Source organism: Heterodontus francisci, chromosome 4 (genome assembly GCF_036365525.1).
Source record: "Heterodontus francisci isolate sHetFra1 chromosome 4, sHetFra1.hap1, whole genome shotgun sequence".
Lineage (NCBI taxonomy): Eukaryota > Metazoa > Chordata > Chondrichthyes > Heterodontiformes > Heterodontidae > Heterodontus > Heterodontus francisci.
Genome location: NC_090374.1, coordinates 41,913,819 through 41,937,388, shown reverse-complemented (window position 1 = coordinate 41,937,388; position 23,570 = coordinate 41,913,819). Strand labels below are relative to the sequence as shown.

Below are 23,570 nucleotides of genomic sequence, written 5' to 3'. Positions count from 1 at the left end.
GCATTCCTTTCATCAGCCTTCTCTGTTACTTCATCAAAAAATTCAATTCGATTAGTCAGGCATGTTCTGCCTTTTACAAATCCATGCTGGCTATCCTTAGTCAACTCAAACCTCTCCAAGGACCTGTTGATTTTTCCCTGATTATTGTTTCTAAAGCGTTGCCCACCACTGATAAACTAACTGCCATGTAGTTGCTAGAACTGTCCTTTACCCTTTCTTGAATAAGGGTGGGTGTCACATTTGCCACTCTCCAATCCTCTGGCAACTCCCACATATCTAGGGAAGATTGGAAGATTATGGCAAGCTCTTCTGCTATCTCCACCCCCACTTTCTTTAGCAACCTGGGATGCAAGCCATCCAGACCAAGCAGCTTATTTACCTAAACATAGCCAGCCTTTCCAGTACCTCCTCACTCTCAATGTTTACCCTGTCCATTGCCTGTACTGTCTGTGCCTCTACCGATATTTTGTCAGCATCCTCTTCCTTAGTAAACATCGATACGAAGTACTCATTAAGTGTTCTAGCCTTGCCCTGTGCCTCTAAGTATATATTACCCTCTCTCCCTAATAAGGCCCACTCCACCTCTTACTACCTACTTACTACTTACATGCCAGTAAAAGACTTTTTGGGTTCGCTTTTATGTTGACTGCTATTTTCATATTTTCCATTTGTCAGTCTTATTTTCCTCTTCACCTCCCCTTTGAACTTACTGTATTTGGCCTGGTTCTCATTTGGAGAATTCAGCTGGCATGCATCATGCAGCCTTTTTTTCTGTTTTCTCATAATCTCCATCTCCCTCATCATCCAAGGAGCCTTGTTTTGGTTCCCCTATCTTTCTCCCTTGTTGAAATATACCAGAAGCATCTCTTCCTTAAAGATAACCCATTGTTCTGTTACAGTTTTTCCTGTCAGTCTTTGATTCCATTTTATCCTGGCTTATTGCTTTGAAATTCGTCCTCTTCCAATCTAGCCGTTCGACCATATATCATTCCTTGCTTTTCTGCATTACTAGTCTAAACCTTATACAATGATGACTCTTACCCCACAGACACATGGTCCACTTGGCCCACCTTATTTTCCAGCACCGGATCCACTTCAGTTACTGATAGATATTATTGTGGAAAATTTTTCCTACTTTGAATATAATAAAGTAGGTTCACAGCAGTCAGGCCAAAGGTCATGGTCATAGTGTGACCAGATTTCTAAGAAGTTCTCCCTGTGGCATTAGTTTCTAGTTGGGAAGGTACTGATCAAGGAAGTTCTCCTGAACACATTTCAGAAATTCATCCCCCTCCTTTCCCCTTACTCTAACATTATCTCAATCAATATTTGGGTCATTAAAGTCCCCCAGTATCACCACTCTATAGTTCTTACACTTCTCTGTGATTTCCCTGCAGATTTGCTGCTCATTTCTCTCTCTCTCTCACTATTTGGAGACCCACAGAATGCCCCTAGTAACATAATCATACCATTTTTGCTTCTTAACTCAAACCAAATGGATTCTGTCCTTGCCCACACAAGGACATCCTCTCTTTCCAACACTACAATGTCTTCCCTAATCAATAAGGCCACCCTATCTTTTTGACTTCTCTATCTTTTCTGAACATTTTATGTTCTTGTATGTTAAGCATCCAGTCCTCACCATTTTTAAGTCATGTAGTGGCAATGATGGAAACATCATATTCCCATACTGCTATTTGTGCTTGTAGCTCACCAACCTTATTTACCACACTTTGTGCATTTAGATCCATGCATTGTAATCCTGTCTTTGCATTCCTCGTAGCCCTTCTCAGTCTGTTCCTTACTAATGTGGAACTATTCCCTTTTCTGGTACTGTTCAACACACTCACACTATGCACCTTATTTTTTTTTTCTACTTCTATATGCTGGTGCCCATCCCCCTGCCAATTTAGTCTAAACCCTCCCCAACCACACTAGTGAGCCTCCCCACAAGGACATTGGTCCCAGTCTTGTTGAGGTGCAATCCGTCCCTTTTGAATAGGTGCCTTCTGCCCCAGAACTGGTCCCAATGCCCCAAGAATCTGAAGCCCTCCCTCCTTCACCATGCTTCAAGCCACATATTGATTTCACGCCCCGCCCCATCTTCCCATTTCTACTCTTGCTAGCACATGGCACTGGGAGTAATCCAGAGATTACTATCATCAAGGTCCTACTCTTTAACTTCCTTCTTAGCTCCTGAAAATCTGACTGTAGGACCTTTTATGTAGGACCTGCCCTTGCTATGTCATTGGTACCAACTTGTAACTCAACTTGTGGCTCACTCCCCGCTGCAAAATTTCCTTCACCATCTCCGTGGGTCCTTTACCCTGGCACCAGGGAGGCAACACACCATGTGAAACTCTCAATAATGATTACAGAAATGCCTGTCTGTCCTCCTAACTATGGAATCTCCTCCTATAACAACTGCATTTCTACACTTTGCTGCTCCCTCCTGTACAGTCCCTTGCCCATTTGTGTCATGGTCTAGACTGCACTCCTTCAGGGTATTGTCACTCCCAGCAGTCTCCAAAGCTGAGTACCGGTTTGAGAATGGCACATGAAGTGTCCAGGAGTTCTCATATAGGGCAGGAATTGCAATCAAAAGTTCACAGCTGCCCATCCACAATCTTTAAAAAAAAAAACCCATTCGCTCTTTTAGAATCTATTTGGTACCTTGTTTAAACTATTTATTTTCATTAATGCCTCTAGACTTGATCTGTGCTACAACTTTTATTAATTCAGTCACTGTTATTGTTACGACCAGGTGAGCAATGTGTCTAGGGGTCTCTTGCTGTCTCCATCTGGTCTTATTGTAACAGGGTTTAATTTTAAACACACAGTGTTTTGAGCTCCCATTTTTGTGAATCTGTATTCACAGTTTCCAATTATCAGGCAAATAACTGAGCACAAACAGGCTTTCTTTGGTTTAAAGCAGAAAGAGGAAATTTATTAAAACCCTAACCTTAATTCTAATACGGTTCATAACTGCGGATATACGACACTCACACGCCAGCATGCACACGTGATGTAAACATACAAGATAGGGACAGAAAAGAGTAGAAGAGCTAAGTAGAACAGTTGGAGGCAATATCTGTTTCTTGAGCTCGCTGTAGTTCTTGATTGTAGTTATATTCTTGCGTTTCGTTGGGGCTCAGTAACATTTAAAACTTTGTTCACGTGGCAAACCTTTTTCTCTTTGAGTTTCATGTGTCTTCAGTGGTTTCAGTTCCCTGAGAGATAAGCAGGCTGACGGGAGAGGCTGTAGGTCTTGTTTCAGTTCCAGGAGAGATGTTCTTCCATGAGCACACGGCTTTGTCTCTGCTTAAATCCCAATTCAGAAAGCTCCCAGGGTGCTCAGCAGGTTAATCACGTGACTAGCTCCTTATATGGAACAGTCTCTTCAACATCCTTTGTTGGAGGTTCAAATCCAAAAGTTCCAGCCAGTTAGACATGTGGCTAGAACTGGTTTGACCATTTCTGTGTGTAGGAGGGACCGGGACTGCTGGATCCCCATTGTTTCAACGTTGTCTGTTACCATAGAAATGTCTTTCCAGTCGGGGCTTGCAATTTTAAGTTTTAATGTTCATGTGGTGAAATAGTGTGTGCCTCAGTCTTGGCAGGTGGGGTTTTGCCTGACAGTTATACTCTCTCTGATTGAGGTTATTAATTTCCTGGCTGCTAATTTTTTAAAAATACCCTAGTTTATAGAGAGAACAAATCCATGCTTCCTGTCACTTACACGCTTTCCTGTGATGTCACTCCTTGATTTTTTTTTTCTTCTTGCTTTCCTTTCTCAATTCTCTCTGTTTCTCTCTCTCTCACTCTCACTCTCACTCTCTCTCTCTCTCTCTCTCTCTCTCACACACACACACTCTCACTCTCTCTCTCTCTCACTCTCCCTGCCCCCCTGCTGCTGCTTTATCCCTACTGTGCCCTCGGACCTTCTGCTGTTCTTGCAGTGCTCTGATATTTTTATTTCCTACACTAACCATTCCTAAGATCTTGGAGAAACATTATCACTTTGGTACCAAATTAGTGGTAGTTTTGTGCCTCATGAATCACTTCAAGATGTTCTTTTACATGAGGAATGCTATAAAAATGTAGCTTGTTAAAGTATTCTATCGGTTTTATTTTTAAAAAAAGCCTCCTAGTAGCTAGAAATGATAGTACGTCTTCCTCCTGCAGCAGCTGTCATTGGAAATAGTTGGCTTGTACTCAGATTCTATTCCAAAGCAGCAACCAAACAGCAAGCAGCAGCTTAGGAAATGAGGCACTCAATGCGTCAAAGAGACAGAGTGCAAGTACCAGATGGAAGGTGTGCAGTGATTAAGTGGCTTCCCATGGCAGGTCAGATTGCCCCACTGTGTAGGCAGTGTACGTTTCATTCAGCAGAAGGACATGCATCTAAATTTGGCCAAAAGCCACTTTTTTCTGTTATCTAAATCTTTCGCTTACCTTTTTCCACAAAAGCTTAATTGAGACTTTTCTCCCCGATATTTGATTTTACAGCAAAATGCAAAAACAAATATCCAATGATTAGAAAACTTGATAAAGGGTTTTCCATTTTCATGTTCCTCTTTCTTTAGAACTGCAAATATCACTAAATGATTACAGAGATAATCATACTCCACAGCATAGATTTATTGTTTATCTCAGAGATGCGGAGTGTGAACTGAAAACTTACAAGTTCATCTATTTGAAGGATTTAACCATTTCTCTGAACTTGTTAGCAATTTAAGTGCTCGAGATAATTACAATATCTTAAAGATATCTTACTGGTGCAACCAGTAGGCCTGGCTTTGTCTACTTAATTTAATGTTATAAAGCTAGTATTCACTTGAAGTGAACCCTAGGGAAAATTCAGTTTTCCCACACTGAGTAAGCAGGCACTTTAAGGACAGAAAAACAAGTTGGACAGTAATGCAGTTTATTTTATTCAATCTGTTGTCAGTGCCACAAGTCCTGCAAGCGACTACAGAAAGAGGCGGAAGTCTGAACCTTCAGTGAACCATCAGAGAGCACAGAGTGATCACACAATGCAGAAGAGCAGCGCTGACCTCCGTGGAATAACCAGGAAGTCATTAACCAATTCTTCACCATCTTCGCCATCCAGAGTTAAAGGTAAGGAGTAAGACTACCAGATGAAGGAAACTGCAGGTACAGGAGATCAGGATCTCGTACTTCAGTAAAAATAAATTCAAATTGTTGTTTAAAAATTTGTATTTCCAGTAAATGAAATTTTTCTAATTGCTGCAAAAATTGGAGAAAAATATAAACTATGTAAAAAAACAAAAAAAAAAATTAGATGTTTGTAATAAGAGTTTGGCCCTGTCAGGCTGGGTGAACTGTAGTAGTTTCTGATTGAGTATGTGTTTGCCCACGAAACTCTACAAACACATTTACGATTTTGATACAACCCCTCTCCCCCTCAGTACATGCAATAAGACATTGAGGAGAGGCAACCTGACTTGTGGAAACTTTGTGAAGATAGGTTCTCACCTTGCGGCTGGAATGAGAAAGTTGATTTCTGGTAAACTAACTGATTACAGGTTGAATCGTTTTCTGACTACGAGTAATTGCCTGTGTTCTGCAATTTTATTCAAAACATTAAAGGGATTGCACTATCACATGTGAGATGTTTATGTGGCTAAACTTATTTTTGTTTTGTCACATTTTCATTGCTAATTTTTGAAAGATCTCTCTTCAAGCCATCTGTAAAATAAATGGCTGGGAATTTGAATATGGCTGCTTGGATTGAAGCCAGCATTTTCTCGTGTATCTTTTTGGTGAAACCTTTAGAGTCTCCAGCCAGTTATGATGCCAAACTAGCCAGCCTGTCTTCCAGTCTGATTTCAGTTCAGACAGCCTAAGGAATAATAATTGAAATGAATGGCTTGGCTTAATCAGACCTAAGGAGAAGGTTTTGCAGTGACCGTGCTGATATTTTGTAATAGTTATCAAATGATCCACTTTATAAACTAAGATTTTAGATATTCCTTCAGGTGTAATAGCCTAATCAGTAGGTTTCAGTATTGTTAGGTCCCTGAAGGTTTGTGAAATACGACAAAATTGATCAGTGTTTTAGCTGCGTTGGAATTTATTTGTAGAACATGTTATATTATCAAAGCAGCATTGCTGATAATTCTGAACGTAAGAAAATATTGAGATTCTGTAATGTTAGAGATTACAGGCTTTGCTTGCAAAAGGTACCTACAGTTCCCTTTATTTTCTGCCTGCGATCAAAAGTCTTACCTGTTGTTGATGTGCTCTTCAGTCTTTTCATACTATAATGTGAAAAGCGATGGACTCATGCCTAAGCTAAGAATCAATATGCTGAAGTAAAATAAAACGTTTACATGTAAAATTCCATGGCTTTTGTTTTAAATATTGCTCCAATAAAATGGGGGGGGGAGTTTTCCCATTCTGAGTGTGCGTACATCGAGCACCATATAAATCCTGTTGAATTGAGCAAATGATATGCTTCTGTCAATCCCACTCTTGATTTACATACAATGTGACATTTGAGAGGAATTGCTGTGAGAAAAGAGATCGTCATTTATGGCACAGAAGGAGGCCATTCGGACCATCGAGTCCATGCCAGCTCTCCACGGAGCTATCCTGTCCATCCCAATTCCCCTCTGCCGATTTATTCTTCTGCGTGTGAGCTTTTGCTCCCTGCTCTACCATCCCATGAAATTGTGGCCAAGGTAAGGACATTGTGAAAGTAGCACATTCAACAACGCAAGCTCAGCTTGTTGGAATTTGTTGAAACATCTTGTGTTGCCATAACATTCCCACAGAATTATACTGTTTCATACAACTGAGTGTAAGTATATTTAATGCACATCACTGCACTTAATAAGAGGGTGAGCCTTGGCTCAGTGGTAGCACTCCCACCTGAGTCAGAAGACATGGGTTCAATCCCCACTCCAGAGACCTGGGGCTGAATTTTTACTTTGCGGATTGGAAACAGGAGGTGGGACTGTTTCTGAGTCCCAAACCCACCCTGGGGGAAAACAGTCACTCGTTGAAATTTTGACTGGGGCACCCCCTTAATTGGCATGGAGACAGGTTCATATTAAAGGTGATGGGTGGGCTGTCAAAGCTGGAGGGCAAATCAGAGGTCTTCCAGCTTCAGAAGAGCAGCTGGCTGCAGTGAATAGTAAGTGACTGAGAGGGTGCTTTAACATGAAGGTGCCCTCCCAGTACCTTTTTAAAACTTTAAAAATGGCTCTTGCAGCCAGGCCAGCACTGATGGGGTGGGGGCAAGGGGGGGAGCACCTCTACACTGCCACTGGGTGCCTGCCTCCAGGCAGTTAAACTGCCCTCCCCCCCACTGTCCCATTGAGAAACTGGAGGCTGACTAGAAAATCCCAATCGGCCTCTACTACCTACCCTAAACAAGGCTCATAAGCTTAAATAAAAACAAGAAATGCTGGAAATACTCAGCAGGTCTGGCAGCATCTGTGGAGAGAGAAGCAGCGTTAACGTTTCAGGTCAATGGCCCTTCTTCAGAACTGAAGCATCCGCAGTATTTTGCTTTTATTTTAAAGCTTAATTGGCTGCCCGCCTCGGAGCGGGCAGCCTTGCCAGGCCATGAAACTGCCTCGACCAAAATGGGCAATAGTGGGAATGGGGTTGGGTAACCAACCAGCCAGCTGGCTGGTGCCGGTATTTTCGGGCCCTAAGCAGGGCCTGAAAATCCTGCTCCTGAACACTGGCTGACAGTTCACTGCAGTATTGAGGGGGTGCTGCATTGTCAGAGGTAATGTCTGGCTTCTAAAGAGATGTACAAGATCCAGTGGCATTATTGAAAGAGAAGGGAAGTTCTCCTGGTGTCCTGGCTAATATGTACTCCTTATCAGATGGATGCCATGTTTTCCTGCATTACAACAGTGACAATACTTCATTAGCTGTGATGTGCTTTGGACTGTCCTGAAGTTGTGAAAGGTGCACTATAAATGCTAGTTGTTTATAATATGTTTGGTACAATTTAGACTAAATTTATATTTCTACAGTTAGAAATTCTGCCTCCCCACCACCCCCCCCCCCCCCCCCACCCCAACACCTGTCATTCCCTGCCCCAATCCCATTAAGTCTTCAAGACCCCAAGTTTCCCAGACCTTATCCGCAATGAGACTGCTGCTGATCTCCCAGGCAGTAACCCAGTAATTCCCAAGCAATAATAATGGGCCCAGTTACTAGCTGCTTCTTCCTGGCCACTGCCTTCCCACTTCCTCCTAGCCTGAATTTTCGAACATATCTCACTGCCTGATCCCAGTGCCCACTTCCATGTTGTCCACCATCTTGATTTACTTGAAAAGATTAGGTAGAGTCATATGAACATGTGAGCAATGATAGACAGGTAAAGACCCTCTGATACATCCAGCCTGTCCCACACAATTGTGAAACCTTGTGTATACCCATCTGGGCAACTGAAACTAGTCCAGGAAATCGGTCTGACGCTGAATTCCCTGCAGTACCCTACCTTTTGTAAGAGGTGACAGAGAGGCACTTAGCATCAGCAACTCTCTGACCTGGCAGGTAACATTTAGAGACGGGAGAAGGTTGAGTACGTCTGACTGAGAATTCGGGGCGTTGGAAAAATCAGAAAACGAGATCATCCAGAAACAGGCCCAGCTCTGACTTGAAGGAATTTAGCAAATGCGCATCCACTGTGCAAGATAGCAGTCTGTTCCAGAGGTCCACTTTTTTTTTTAAGAGATACAGCACTGAAACAGGCCCTTCGGCCCACCGAGTCTGTGCCAACCATCAACCACCCATTTATACTAATCCTACATTAATCCCATATTCCTACCACATCCCCACCTTCCCTACTACCTACCTACACTAGGGGCAATTTATAACAGCCAATTTACCTATCAACCTGCAAGTCTTTGGCTGTGGGAGGAAACCGAAGCACCCGGCGAAAACCCACGTGGTCACAGGGAGAACTTGCAAACTCCGCACAGACAGTACCCAGAATCGAACTCGGGTTGCTGGAGTTGTGAGGCTGCAGTGCTAACCACTGTGCCGCCCTCGGGGAAACAAACTACATCCTGGCTTCTAACCTAAATCTGGCGATATACAACTTAAAATTGTGGCTCTTGGTCCTCCCTAATCTATTTAATGGGAACAAACTGTCAACTGGAACATAGTCTGTTTTGTTATCTCATAAATCTCAATCTGATCACCCCTAAGTCTGTGTTTCTCTAAAGTGTAGAGTTCCAACACTTTTAGCCTAGCTTGATAACTAAGATGCTGTACTCTGGGAATTAGACTAGTGGCTCTCCTCTGCACCCTTTCCAAAGCCTCAATATCACCAAACATGTGAAGAGACCAAAACTGGATGTGGGCCAGTAAAAAAAAAATTAAATAGCTTTGAAAGCCAATATGAATAGCTAGCACGTGATACGGGAGAGAGAGATAAAAGAGGGAAACATATAGTAAAAGAGTGTAAAAGGGACAAATAGCAGCAGAAAAAGAAGGCCTGACGGCCATAAAGAAGCAAGAAAAAGGACAGATGACAACACAAAATTAGACAGTTGATTGTATCCAATCCACAGAAGTTTGCTTTTGAGCTTTAGTATTTAATTTCTGAAAAATATAACTGATCTATGGAATATACAAGCCCTTATAAAGGTGTGCATATTCTACATGTTTCGGTTGCTGAATTATGCTTGCTGGTGGGAAAATTTTTAACTTGGCTTAAATGTGTTCATTTTTGCACACTATTGAATATACTTACTATATTAATACTATAATCTGTCTCTGCATGTAGTTGTAAAATTGTATGAACATCTGATTACTGTATAATGTCCACACACCAGAACTGAAATAACAGTTGTTTTCAAAGAACTAACATCAAAGAAAAATCAATTCTTATAAATGATCTGGATAAAAATATTAGACAAAATGTAACTATATGAATCAACTTAATCAAAATAATTACCACTGGACCCTCTTCTCTCAAACTTGTTGAAATGCCTTCTGAAACACTTTTTGCCATGGTAGGTTTAAAAGTATACTCTTCATTGAAGTTGACTAGTTAAGGATAACCAAATGATGAATGAAATTGCTATTCTTCTCAGCTTCAATATCCACACGAGGCACATTTTCAAATATTAATAAAATCATTTTGTGTAATTTTACAAAGCAGATTATAATCACACCCAACGATGAGTTTATTAACAACTGAGGAAATTTGGACTGTTGTAATTTGATTAAACCGTAGAGTTGTGGGCTCATGGTTACAAAGCAAAGGTATATTAAGGAAAGTATCTAATTAGCCAGTATACATTATCCCATGCTGATTTGTTGGGATGTGTTAGGGAACTCCCAATGTTTAGCATCTTTTTATTTTATATGCTTTGATTTTGTGCACAAAAAGTAGAAGTAAAAATTTGCCTAAAGACCAGTGTCCTCTAGAAAGTAGGGTCACAAACCTCGTGCTTGTGAAAATTTTAGCATTTTTATAGTATTGTGAGGAACTTCAAACCAAAAGAAATAGATATTACAATAATAACAGGCGCATTTTACCAAACATGGCTAAACACATTATATAGTAATTATGTTCATTCACTCTTCTTGCATCTTTGCTTTTCTTATTGATTTTCTGCTACTGAAATACTGTCTTGTATGCCTGTTAATTCTGGAATTGTCTCTCTTTTAACCATGCTGCCCTATGGATCTGAAAGGTGGGGATATTAGCAGATCATACCCACCCCTTCTTAGCTGTGTACTTCAAAACCAGAATGTCTCTCATGAGTTAGGTTACAGTAATCGCCATAGCCAGCCCCTGGTTGTAATTACACCTAGCCCGAAAAGATCGGTCCTATTCAAGAATGGCTGGCACCTAAACCGACAAAATGCAGAAGCTTGGAGTAGCACAGATGAAGCAACTTCACCAAAACTAAAGTCTCGCAGCTGTGACGATCTGCTGCAAAGTGACTACGTTGAGGTTCAGGAGGCGCAGACAAAGTCTGAGAGCATGGTGTCGTTGCTTTGTGAAGAACAGCCCAAAGGTGAATACTCTGGAATTTGGTTATCACCACATGGGACTGGGGACGGGAAGCCCCATCGACCACGAATTCGCTGCAAGTCAGCACGTGGTGGCAAAGGGTTCTTGAAGTTGTACAAGAAAATGCACCATATAAACCGCAAAGAATTAATAAATCCAGAAATAATCTGCACAGTGAAGTCCAGGGTGCTACAATATGAACAAGAGCAGCACAGGGGCATCCTTTCAGAATGGAAAGAATTTTCCAATGAGGTGCCTAGGGACATGGTACCTACCAGAATCTCTGAGTTTGAAAAACTTATTAAGTCAAGATCTATGCCCAACCTGGACAATGTGATTTTATCTGAAACCTCCTATACAGCTGCTAATAAGACCGTCTTCCCAAGACGACGATTATCTATTGAATCTTTACTAGATGAAGAAAATCAAGGCAGGAAAATGTCTATGATGCAGCAACATTGCATGTCTAAAGCTATGATGCCAATTCATATTAAAGTGACGAATGGAAACCAGCGAAGAATGGCATCACGGTTTGAAAACTCTGAAATGGACAGTGACTATGAGGCAATGGTATCAGACCTCAGCGATTGCATTCCACTTGAAGGCTCTTCTTTTTGTAGTGAAAGTGATTTTGACCATTACTCCTTCACATCTTCAGAAAGCTTTTATGGTTCAGGCCACCACCCCCACCACCATAAGCATCTTCTCAGCTCCTGCAAAGGCAGATGCCCAGCCTCATACACCAGGTTCACCACCATGCTGAAACATGAAAGGGCGAATCAAGACAAAAAGACAACTGCAAAGAAACCTGAAGCTGAGTCTAACCTTTCAAAGTTAGCATTCCTCGTCAGTCCAGTGCCTTTCAGGAGGAAAAAGGGCTTACCTGCCCAAAGAAAAATTGAAAAGCCAAAATCTAAATCAGTGTTTGAAGCACTGGATTCTGCTTTGAAAGATATCTATGACCACATCAAAGCGGAAAAGAGGCGAGGGAGTCTACCTGATAATAGCATACTACACAGACTTCTAACTGAACTGCTTCCGGATATTCCTGAAAGAAATTCCTCCCTCAGGATTCTAAGGAAGACAGGTAGTCCCCAGCCTTCTGAGCAGCAAGAGGAGGAGGTTAATGTTCCTTTGTACCAGTGTGATTATGAAAAAAATCCTTTTAGTGCCTCTTATCAGGACATGGACACGAACAACAACCCAGAGAATGATTACACTTACTACCAAGGTGGCATATAAACCATTATCTTTAATGTGTGTCTGGGAATTGTGTGATCATCAACCATACATTCTTCATCCATTTTGGCATCTATACTATAAATGTAATAGGGTCATAAAATATTATCTTTAGAGGACTGTTAAATTAGAAACATAGAAAATGGGAACAAACTGTCAACTGGAACATAGTCTGTTTTGTTATCTCATAAATCTCAATCTGATCACCCCTAAGTCTGCGTTTCTCTAAAGTGTAGAGTTCCAACACTTTTAGCCTAGCTTGATAACTAAGATGCTGTACTCTGGGAATTAGACTAGTGGCTCTCCTCTGCACCCTTTCCAAAGCCTCAATATCACCAACATGTGAAGAGACCAAAACTGAATCTGGCTGATTATCCAACTCAGTAACCTATTCCTGCTTTCACCCCACATCCTTTGATCCCTTTCACCCCAAGAGTTGTATCTAACTCCTTCTTGAAAACATACAATGCTTTGGCCTCAACTGCTTTCTGTGGTAGCGAATTCCACAGGCTCACCACTCCCTGGATGAAGTAATTTCTCCTCATCTCAGTCCTGGAAGGTTTACCCCATATCCTTAGACTATGACCCCTGGTTCTGGACTCCCCCACTATCGGGAACATCCTTCCTGCATCTACCCTGTCAAGTCCTGTTAGAATTTTATAGGTTTCTATGAGATCCCCCCCCACCCTCGCTCTTCTGAATTCCAGCGAATATAATCCTAACCGACTCAATCTCTCCTCATATGTCAGTCCCGCCATCCCAGGAATCAGTCTGGTAAACCTTTGCTGCACTCCCTCTATAGCAAGAACATCCTTCCTCAGTTAAGGAGACCAAAACTGCATAAAGGGCCGTACATCCCAACTTTAACATTGAGATATGGTACATAGAATATAGAACAGTACAGCACAGTACAGGCCCTTCGGCCCACGATGTTGTGCCGAACCTTTAACCTACTCTAAGATCAAACTAACTACCTACCCTTCATTCTACTATCATCCATGTACCTATCCAAGAGTCGCTTAAATGTCCCTAATGTATCTGCTTCTACTACCACCGCTGGCAGCACATTTCACGCACCCACCACTCTCTGTGTAAAGAACCTACCTCTGACATCTCCCCGAAACCTTCCTCCAATCACCTTAAAATTATGCCCCCTGGTGATAGCCCTTTCCACCCTGGGAAAAAGTCTCTGACTATCCACTCTATCTATGCCTCTCATCATCTTGTACACCTCTATCAAGTCACCTCTCATCCTTCTTCGCTCCAATGAGAAAAGCCCTAGCTCCCTCAATCTTTCTTCGTAGGACATGCCCTCCAGTCCAGGCAGCATCCTGGTAAATCTCCTCTGCACCCTCTCTAAAGCTTCCACATCCTTCCTATAATGAGGCGACCAGAACTGAACACAATATTCCAAGTGTGGTCGAACCAGGGCTTTATAGAGCTGCAGCATAACCTCGCGGCTCGTAAACTCAATCCCCCTGTTAATGAAAGCCAACACACCATACGCCTTAACAGCCCTATCAACTTGGGTGGCAAATTTGAGCGATCTATGGACATGGACCCCAAGATTCTTCTGTTCCTCCACGTAGAGAAACTGGACGTAATAAAACAATTGAGCATAATTAGGGGGAAAAAATAAAATAAATAAAAGTTGCAGGCTCCCCAGTCGTCGTCATCATTGGTTTTTGGTTTGAATCCTGAATATTTTTGAAATGTGGAAATGCTTTAAAATTTCAAAACATGTTAATTAAACATGCACAGTATATGAGTTCTTCAGGTTATCCAGCATTGAACAAGTGTAATAGTTAATGAATAAGTGACTAGAATGAGTTTCACAAACTATAAATGAAGTTAAATGCAATGTCTGTGGAACTTGAAAGAAATTGTGTCCTATCTCTTATTGTTGATTCCCAGTCCTCTTTAAGATTAACATTCCTATTTACCTAATTAGACTGATATAGGGATATTTTTCAGCACAGTCATTTTATACTGCAACTGGCAAGGGGTGAGGGGAAAGGAAAAAGGTTTATTAAGCATTTAACTGTACCAGCCATTTAGTATCATAGCTCTCAAGTTTTATTTTTAAATGAGATCAAATTTAACATAAGTTTTCTTAGGTTGATTGGTTAAAAATGGGTAAGTGGCTTTTTAATAGATCATAAAATTTAATGCTGAAGGACATTCTTCAGGCCATTCAGTCCATTGTGCTTGTGCCAGAACAAACCATCCCACAAGTTATCCACTGTAATCCCATCTCCCTCCTTTTCGCGCCCCCACCCATACACTTTCAACGGCCCAGCTTCTGTGTCCAGTGGTGAAGCAATGGCGCTTGCCACTGATCTTGATTCAAGGCTGCCCACCTAGATTTAGTGGGCTTTAGAGCATCAATTTCTCCTACAATTCCGCTTGTCTTTGAATCTGCCGGGGGTCTGTGGCATCCAGAAACACTGAAGTCATCAAGCAGGCTGGTTAGCCAGTCAGATTGAAGAGTTCTCAGACAGCACACCAGGAAGTAAAAAGCACAGATTATAATTCACATTTTTTTTAAATCACTTTAAAGAAAGGGAAATAAAGATTGTGACATCAAGGTGGAAGCTGAAATATCAAACTTTTTTTAGAAATGTAAAATACTATATTAACTTTTTAATCATAAAAATCATGGAATGTTGCAATTTTATTGAGAGGGAATGATGCTCTACACCTATAAAATTAGTTATTCAGGGCCAGAGAGGTTGTTCAGCAGTAATTATGACTTAGTATGCCGTTACAATCTCAGTTACACATCATTCATTAAGGTATAATCTTTTCAATGGTTTTTATAGTGAGAATAGTGCATAAAAGGTTGAGGTTCAACATCAAATTGCTGACTCTGTGTTGATTGCATCTGCGCAGCCTGTGGAGGCACAGGGTATCACTGACCGCAACCTCCAGATTTCCACATTTAACTACCGATGTGCAGACACCAGAAGGTGCTATCAGTTTTGTACAATAATGACGATGAGCACTGACAGTTTCGCTGACATTACAGCAGCAAATAACAGGCCAATCTTTTCTTTAAATGTTGCTCCACGTTCTTCTCCATGTTCAGAACCTGGGTCTACTTTCACTTCTCCCTCTATTTGAACGATCCACAAACTGGCGATAGCTGCAGCAGCCTAATATCTGCTAGGAATGCAGCTGTATGTAATGCGTGGCCGTTCCAGGATGCCGCCTTTGTTGTTAGAAATAAAGTTTTGCCCCTTGCTTAAAGTGAAAGAGAATGTATCCATTTTTAATTGACCTTTTTATTTGTTCCCTCTGGTATCTACTTCATGGAGCCATGCCAAAATATTCTATTTAAAAAAAAAAGTGAAGCAAATAGATTTTGGAATAGCTCCCTATTCTATTAAAAGAGGTTATGTGACCATCCATTCATAACCATCATGGTGCTGTAGTTAACCACACGAGTGTTAACTGTTAATACTGAAATATATAATATTTGAATTATAGTAAATCAAGGTAAGCATAATAGTTCAAGTACAGTAGTATATAGGACCAGTGGGGAAATGAATTTGTCTTAGTCTAAATATTTACCACTTTTCCAATCATTTTTAAGTTTCTCATTTGAATTCATAGATATTCAACCATGTGTAGACTCTTAACACTTTTTTTCTTTGGCCTGCTTGGTCTTAATACATGTGGCTGCACATAACAAACTGTTTACTAATCCAATGGTACTAAATATGTGCAGTTTGAATCCAAAAAGCTACTGCCCAACAGAGGAGCAATACAGGAGGTAGGTCACTCCCATTTATTTATTTCCATGTCGAGGGTAAATAATGTGACTATCCATTTAGTAATTCTTTCTCAATAATTGCCCAAGGATTTGTACTGTTTCTGAGCACAGGGGAACTGACTGTATAGTTTTTTTTTGTGGATTAGATTAAGTTTATTTGAAAATCACGTTCACCAGAACATTACACTACTAACTTCCCAGATTCCAATTTAAGCACCTTTTTTAAATGGATTTCTCTTTTTCCAAACCCTCCCCCCTCCTCCCCATTTCATGCACAATTCCTAACTTCAGCTAGATTATCTTCAGGAAGACAAACCATGATGAGGTAGGTTTTCAGTGAGAGGCAGGAGAAAAATTGAAGAATGTGATAGCTCCCCATTAGCACTGTGGATGAATGCACTGTGTGGCAAGGCACTGAGCCGTATATGCCCAGGGAGAGGTAGAAAAGAGTAGGTGAAGGGAAAGAACCATGATAACAAGAGTTGGCAGTGGTGACTGAAAGCTTGGTCGAAATGATGGATTTCTGAAGTTACAGGGAGAAGTAGAGGGGCGAAGGGGTTTAAATAGGACGTTTGGATAAGTACAGTTGTGGCAGCACCTACCCATTCTGTCCATAAGTGGAGGTTTATCTAAGGACATTGGATAGCTAAGAACATTGCATTAGCTTGTATGGATTCCAAAAGACTGCAAAGATTGCTTAAACTTTGTCTTTTTCTAAGTATCTTTTGGTTGAGAAAGTTTGCAGATGGATGTATTGCTTTTTGAAATTTGAGCAAAGAGCAGTAATAGATATTTAGCTGCTATGTAAACACCTACAAACACTTAACTTGGCATGATGTCAGTCTGCTGCTGATTACTGATGCTATCAGTAAAACTCCATCAATACAGTGATGCTGCCCCTGAAATTTAAAAAAAAACTCCCCTTTTCTGGTTGGCTGTTTCCTTTCTCAGTTGATTCCATCATATCCTCAACATGTGCACTGCATTGACTGAGCTGCTGCATTTATCATGTGCCAGTAATATTTGCTGAGTGCAAATCAATACAGACTATAAGGGTAAGTAATGTTTCTGCATCCCTGCGGTTGTTGTCTGTGGGCGCAATATATGACCAAATTGTTTTATGCTAAACTCAGAATAGCTATTTGCAGTGAGATGTGATTATCAGGCTAGATCTGGATGTTGATGTGGCTTTACCTAGTTACAAACTGTTGACCGAAGACCCAGTTGCTGGGTAATAGATAGCAATGAGTTATAATTCCACTGCGTAGTTGTCAGTGAAGCTCGTAGGGTCAGCATGTCTTAAATGAATGGTAAATATAGAAAATGAAGGAATTCAGTACTACATAGTGTCATGTATTTTCAGCTTCTGGATCACAATATAGTAATGGGTTTCTGGGTGACAAAAGACGAGGAAATGTACAACATGCTACATATTCTATGTCTTGAATGCATGTCAGTTGATCTTTTTTTTAAAAAAAAAAAATTTATAATTTCTCGAGTTCCTTTTTTGGTGACTGTTTCAGACACCAGTCCTAGAAATAAAATTATAGAGCATGTGTGGACAGGAATTTAACCAGGCATTCCACTCTACAAATACAGCAGTCAGTCTGGAGTGTTCAAAATAATGAGAAGCAAGCCTGACAACTAATTTTAAAACATATACATATCCAAGGACAGTTACAAGAGTGCAGTGCTCATATACAAGAGTTCATGCAGTTTTGAAACAATTATGGGGCATTTTTTGAGGGAGAATGAAGTTGGCGGCTGTTCCATAATGTGTTTTGATTTTATTGAGGAGCCTTGGCCGCGCTCAGCTATATTCAAAGATTTCACTTCCTCCAACCCTATCAGTGGAACTTGATGCCTTTAACCTCATGTCCCTTCATCAGCAGAAACCTATATGAGTTTTATTCTTTACTCACTGGATATTAACATGTATTGAACTTAGCCACGGATAATGCCTGAAAGTTCGACACAACCGTAGATTCACTGTGCTCAGAAATCTGACCACCTTTGAGAAATGGCAATTATTCTTATTCTGAAGCTTGCATTTTCCTAGAATTAATATGTAAACTGTTAAGAATATATTTGAAAATCCTTAAGATAAATGACGACATTCCAGTTAATTCATAAATCTGAATATGGGTATGTCTTTTGACCAAGCAGCCAAAAAAAAACTCCATCTGGTCCATGGTGTGGACAACATGTTTGAGCCTGAAATTTATTTTATTACATTTTATTTCAAATAGATCAGGATTCTCATAGGATTGTCTCAGAAATGGGCAGAGTGACACTAAAGGATCGCAAGGGACCGACAGACGAGCCCCGTAGGAAACAAGAAAAAGAGGTAACTGAAAAGAGACAATGCCACAATACTACAAATGATCTTGTTTTTGAATATCTATTTATAGAATGTTACAGGCTGAATTTTTCTTGATTTCCCCATTGAAGAGTTTTGTAGATTGATACTGTAAGGGCTAAACTGTATCTAACTCAAGCCAGACATCTTTCTGTATGTCTCTATTTCTCCATGTGGTTATATTCAATTTTCTTTAGCCTTCAGGAGCAACTGATAACACAACATTTTCACTCACGTGTACAACCTTTGCAGTTGGACCCAGGGAGAGGAAAATTGGAACCTTCAACTCAATTGCCCTGTTTTAAAAAAGAAATATAGCACCTTTCATGACCACCATGCATCCCAAAGCACCTTACAGCTCGTGAAGTACTCATTGAAGTGTAGTTGCTGTTGTAATGTAGGAAATGGGGCAGTCGATTTGCACACAGCAAGCTCCCACAAAGCATCAATGTGAGAACAAACAGTTATTTTTGTGTGATGTTGATTGGATAAATATTGGCCAGGACATCAGGGATAACTCCCCTGCTCTTCTTCAAAATACTGCCATGGGATCACTCGCATTCACCTGAGAGGGCAGATGGGGCCGCAGTTTATCGTCTCATCCAAAAGACGGCGCCTGCGACAGTGCCTCACTCCCTCAGTAATGCACTGCAGTGTCAGCTTAGATTTTTGCGCTCAAGTCCTGGGACTGATTTTTCACCACGGAGGCAGGAAGCGAGGGCTGGGTCTGTTTTTGGGTCAGAAACCTGCGTCTGGTGGGAAACTGATTAAAGTTCAGATTTTTATGGGGATGAGCCCTTAATTGATGAGGAGACAGTGGGGGCAGGAATGGAGGTTGGTCAGATGAAGTGTGGAACTCATTTGGACTCCCCATGGCAGCCATCTCTGAGCCTGCTGGTTACCCTGAAGTTGAGATCTGTGGTCTGTGCCAAAGCCTTCCACTGCACCAGAGGGAAGCGAGATGTCTCAGGGGAGCCTGGCGCCCGGGGCAGGGCAAACCCTCGCTTCGTTGATGCTGACCTGGATATAATGCTGGAGCTCATGAGAGAGAAGGGAGGTCCTCTTCCCAGAGGGTGGGAGGAGGCCACTTCGTCATGCAGTAGGGACACCTATCAGTTCAGTGTCATCTCCCTCTGCCTCCAATTAATCCCCTTCACTTATCTCCTTCTCCTGCTCCTCTCCCAATGAGTTGTCTCCTTCCAGGACCTCACTGTCCTCAAGGTCCACATCTCTCTACAGAGCCATGTTATGAAGAATGTAGCAGACCACCACAATGACTGAGACCCTTGCAGGAGATTATTGGAGGGCACCACCTGACCAGTCCAGGCATCTGAATCGCATCTTCAGAAACCCGATGGTCTGCTCAATGGTTGTCCAGCTGAGCAGGTGGCATTGGTCATTTCGCCTCTGTGTTTCTGTTAGGGACTCGCGTAGAGGGGTCAGTAGCCATGTTTTCAAGGGATATCTTTGTCCCTAGGATCCATTCACCCTCTTTGGGGGTTGGAATGAAGATCTGAGGCAACTTGGACTGGCGGAGAGTAAAAGAGTCATGGCAGCTGCTAGGAAAATGAGCGCACACATGGCGGAAGCTCTTGTTGTGGTCGTAGACCAGTTGGGTATTGAGGGAGTGGAAGCCCTTCCTGTTGATAGACCTCACTGTCCAGTCACTGGGTACCTAGATGGCCACATCGGTGGTATCAATGATGTCCTGCACCTGGGGGAATCCAGCGAAGGAGGCAAAACCTTAATGCCCTCTGTCCCTGTGATACCATGTCTGTCGTTAAATGAATGTGATGAACAGTTCTGGATAGAATATTGTGCAGCTGTTTTTGAGATGCCACCAAGGTTTGCAGCTGATCCTTAGAAGCAAAGAAGTTCAAGGCAACAGTAACTTTGACCTCCATTGGCAGGACATGCTGACCAGTGCTGTGAGATGTGAGGTCTTCGATGACCAGGTCACTGATGTCTGTGACCATCTGCCTGGGAGGTTGCATTCTCCTGCAGCACTGGGTCTCGGTCATCTCCAGGTAGTTCTGGGGTGGATCCTGTGTTGAGGTTTTTGCCTTCATTCCTTCCTGCCCTTCTTTCCTCTCCCATACCCTCCTGATGCCAGGGGTTCTGCCTTTTCTGTAAAGGGTGTTGTCCCTCATCACCACTTAGCACAAAATCTGACGGTTGTGCTCTGATTGCCTGCTGGAGCCTTCATTCTGGGCAGGTGGCTGTCCAGTTGTCCTTGCAGCCTTGTCCCCTGCTCTTCTACCCCCATGATGCCAGGGGGTTGCTGACCCCCGTTCAAAACCCAGATGCTGAGTGCCTACTCTCTGCCAATTGTGCAGTGCCAAGGGCACCCCCTTACCAAGTGCCTAGTCCTGCTTTGCCCTGTTGACCCTCTTATGGGGCCAGAGTGATGCCCTGGAACAGACGAGACTGGCTCCCCACTCTTTACTCACCTCCCTTCAACTGCGCAGAAACTGACCACTTCTAAAACCCATTTGCCCCTTTAAATATTGCACCCTTCTCCTTCAAGCTCTAAGCAAGCTTATTAATAAGTTTAATTGACCTCAATGGGAAGGAGAGTGGGATTTCTAACCTGCCCTTCCCCCGCTGCTGGGATAGGAGCCTTGAAATTTTGGGTTCCGCCAGGGCCACTCAGCTCCTGACCTCATTACAGCCTTGGTTCAAACATGGACAAAAGAGCTGAACTCCAGAGGTGAGGTGAGAGTGACTGCCCTTGACATCAAGGCAGCATTTGACCGAGTATGGCATCAAGGGGCCCTAGCAAAACTGAGGTCAATGGGAATCGGGGAAAACTCTCCGCTGGTTGAAGTCATTCCTAGCGCAAAGGAAGATGGCTGTGGTTGTTGGAGGTCAATCATCTGAACTCGAAGACACCACTGCAGGAGATCCTCAGGGTAGTGTCCTGGGCCCAACCATCTTCAGCTGCTTCATCAATGACCTTCCTTCAATCATAAGGTCAGAGGTCGGGATGTTCGCTGATGATGGCACAATGTTCAGCATCATTCGCAACTCCTCCGATATTAATGCAGCATGACTTGGACAATATCCAGGCTAGGGCTGATAAGTGGCAAGTAACATTCACGCCACACAAGTGCCAGGCAATGACCATCTCCAACATGAGAGGATCTAACGATCTCACCTTGACATTCAATGGCATTACCATTGTTGAATCCCCCACTATCAACATCCTAGGGGCTACCATTGACCAGAAATTGAACTGGAGTAGCCATATAAATACCATGGCTACAAGAGCAGGTCAGAGGCTAGGAATCCTGTGGCTAGTAACTCACCTCTTGACTCCCCAAAGCCTGTCCACCATCTACAAGGCACAAGTCAGGAGTGTGATGGAATACTCTCCACTTGCCTGGATGGGTGCAGCTCCAACAACACTCAAGAAGCTCGACACTTTTGCACTGCAGCAATGCACCAAGGCTCCTCAGACAGCACCTTCCAAACCCGTGACCTCTACCAACTAGAAGGACAAGGGCAGCAAATACATGGGAACACCACCACCTGCAAGTTCCCCTCCAAGTCACACAGCATCCTGACTTGGAACTATATCGCCGTTCCTTCACTATCGCTGGGTCAAAATCCTGGAACTCCCTTCCTAACAGCACTGTGGGTCTACCTACACCACATGGACTACAGCAGTTCAAGAAGGCAGCTCGCCACCACCTTCTCAAGGGCAATTAGGGATGGGCAATAAATGCTGGCATGGCCAGCGACGCCCACATCCCATGAATGAATAAAAATAAATTTGGCATGCCGCCTGGCGCCAGTATTTACGGGGGCCCCCGCCTCCATTCCCGACTTTGGGGGGGGCCCAAAAAGTTCAGCCCCTGGAGTGGGGGCTTGAACCTACGACCTTCTGAATATGAGGTAAAAGTGCTGGTCACAACCAAGGCTGACACAAAGCAAAATGCACCAAAATATTCCTATGATCCATGATTCCCCAATGGGAGTATGGAATTGTTGCATCACCATTATACACGATCTAACCTGCTGCCGCCTTTTAGCTTTGCTCCAGAAATGAAATGTGGACTGCGATAACAAAGCAGTTTTCCTCCTTCACTGCCACTGATAACGCCAGGACCATCCCCACTGCTGTGGAGCTCACTATTGCTGTGAGAGGAAGGTGTAGGTATCTCCCATTTAAGATGGATACAAAGAATTTCTTCTGAGGTTTGTTAATCTTTGGAAGTCTCTACCTCAGATAGCAGCGGAGACTCGGTCATTGAATATATCCAAGGCTGAGTTAGACAGATTTTTGATCTACAAGGGAGTGGAGGGTTATGGGGGGCAGGCAGGAAAGTGGAGTTGAGGCCACAATCAGATCAGCTATGATCTTATTGAATGACTAGCAGGCTCGAGTTTGCGAATGGCCTCTGCCTGCTCCTATTTCTTATGTTCTTTATCATGAAGGACAGGATAGAAGCATCCTTTGAACAGAAAGGGTTTCAGTTTGTTCGAGTGTGGATTTGTAATTTGCATGTAGTTCAGTGATCAAAGGAATGGGAAGGAAGTTTCAACTTGAGGCTGGGAAAGAGCAGTGGTCTGACAAGTGTATCCAAAAATCCATTAACTTATGGCATGGAGAGAATGCTGTGCTATACAAGTCATGTGATGTACTTTCTACCAATTAATTCTGAAATCAAATTTTCCACTTTGTGGGTATCTAGAAATGGGTATATGACATTTTCCCAGTTAATACTTTGGTTCTTTTTATTATCGAGAATGTAAGTGGATATGGAATAAGTAGTTAAAAGTCAGCAATCAAATCAAAGTTCAGAATTTTAGCTGTACCTTTATTGCACTACATGTCATAGTGATTACATTAGATAGGATTAAAAATGTACAATATTGTTGTTTCAATGAATTTCCTTTGTACTGATTTTGAAAAGAAATTAGATTCATTTAATTCTGAAGAGTCTAACTTGTGTTTGAATAAATGTTTGAACCAAATTTCAGTGCTGTATCTCTAATCTAATCTAATCAAATAGACTGGCCTCAGTCATCCAGTCAATCTTTACAGTCAGCAGGGATTTGAGTCAAGCAAATCAATATTTTTTTTTTATTTATTTAGAGATACAGCACTGAAACAGGCCCTTCGGCCCACCAAGTCTGTGCTAACCATCAACTACCCATTTATACTAATCCTA

General features: G+C 42.2%; 1 protein-coding gene across 1 annotated transcript in view; it reads left to right on the top strand.

Annotated features, from left to right (window-relative positions):
• sorbs2b (sorbin and SH3 domain containing 2b) overlaps positions 1-23,570 on the top strand; it is a 284,278-nt gene that overhangs the window by 211,980 nt on the left and 48,728 nt on the right. The window contains exons 19-21 of the mRNA XM_068029420.1: positions 4,952-5,121; positions 10,698-12,251; positions 18,284-18,381. Of these exons, the coding sequence (XP_067885521.1) occupies positions 4,952-5,121; positions 10,698-12,251; positions 18,284-18,381 (1,822 nt within the window). The remainder of the gene's footprint in view (positions 1-4,951; positions 5,122-10,697; positions 12,252-18,283; positions 18,382-23,570) is intronic.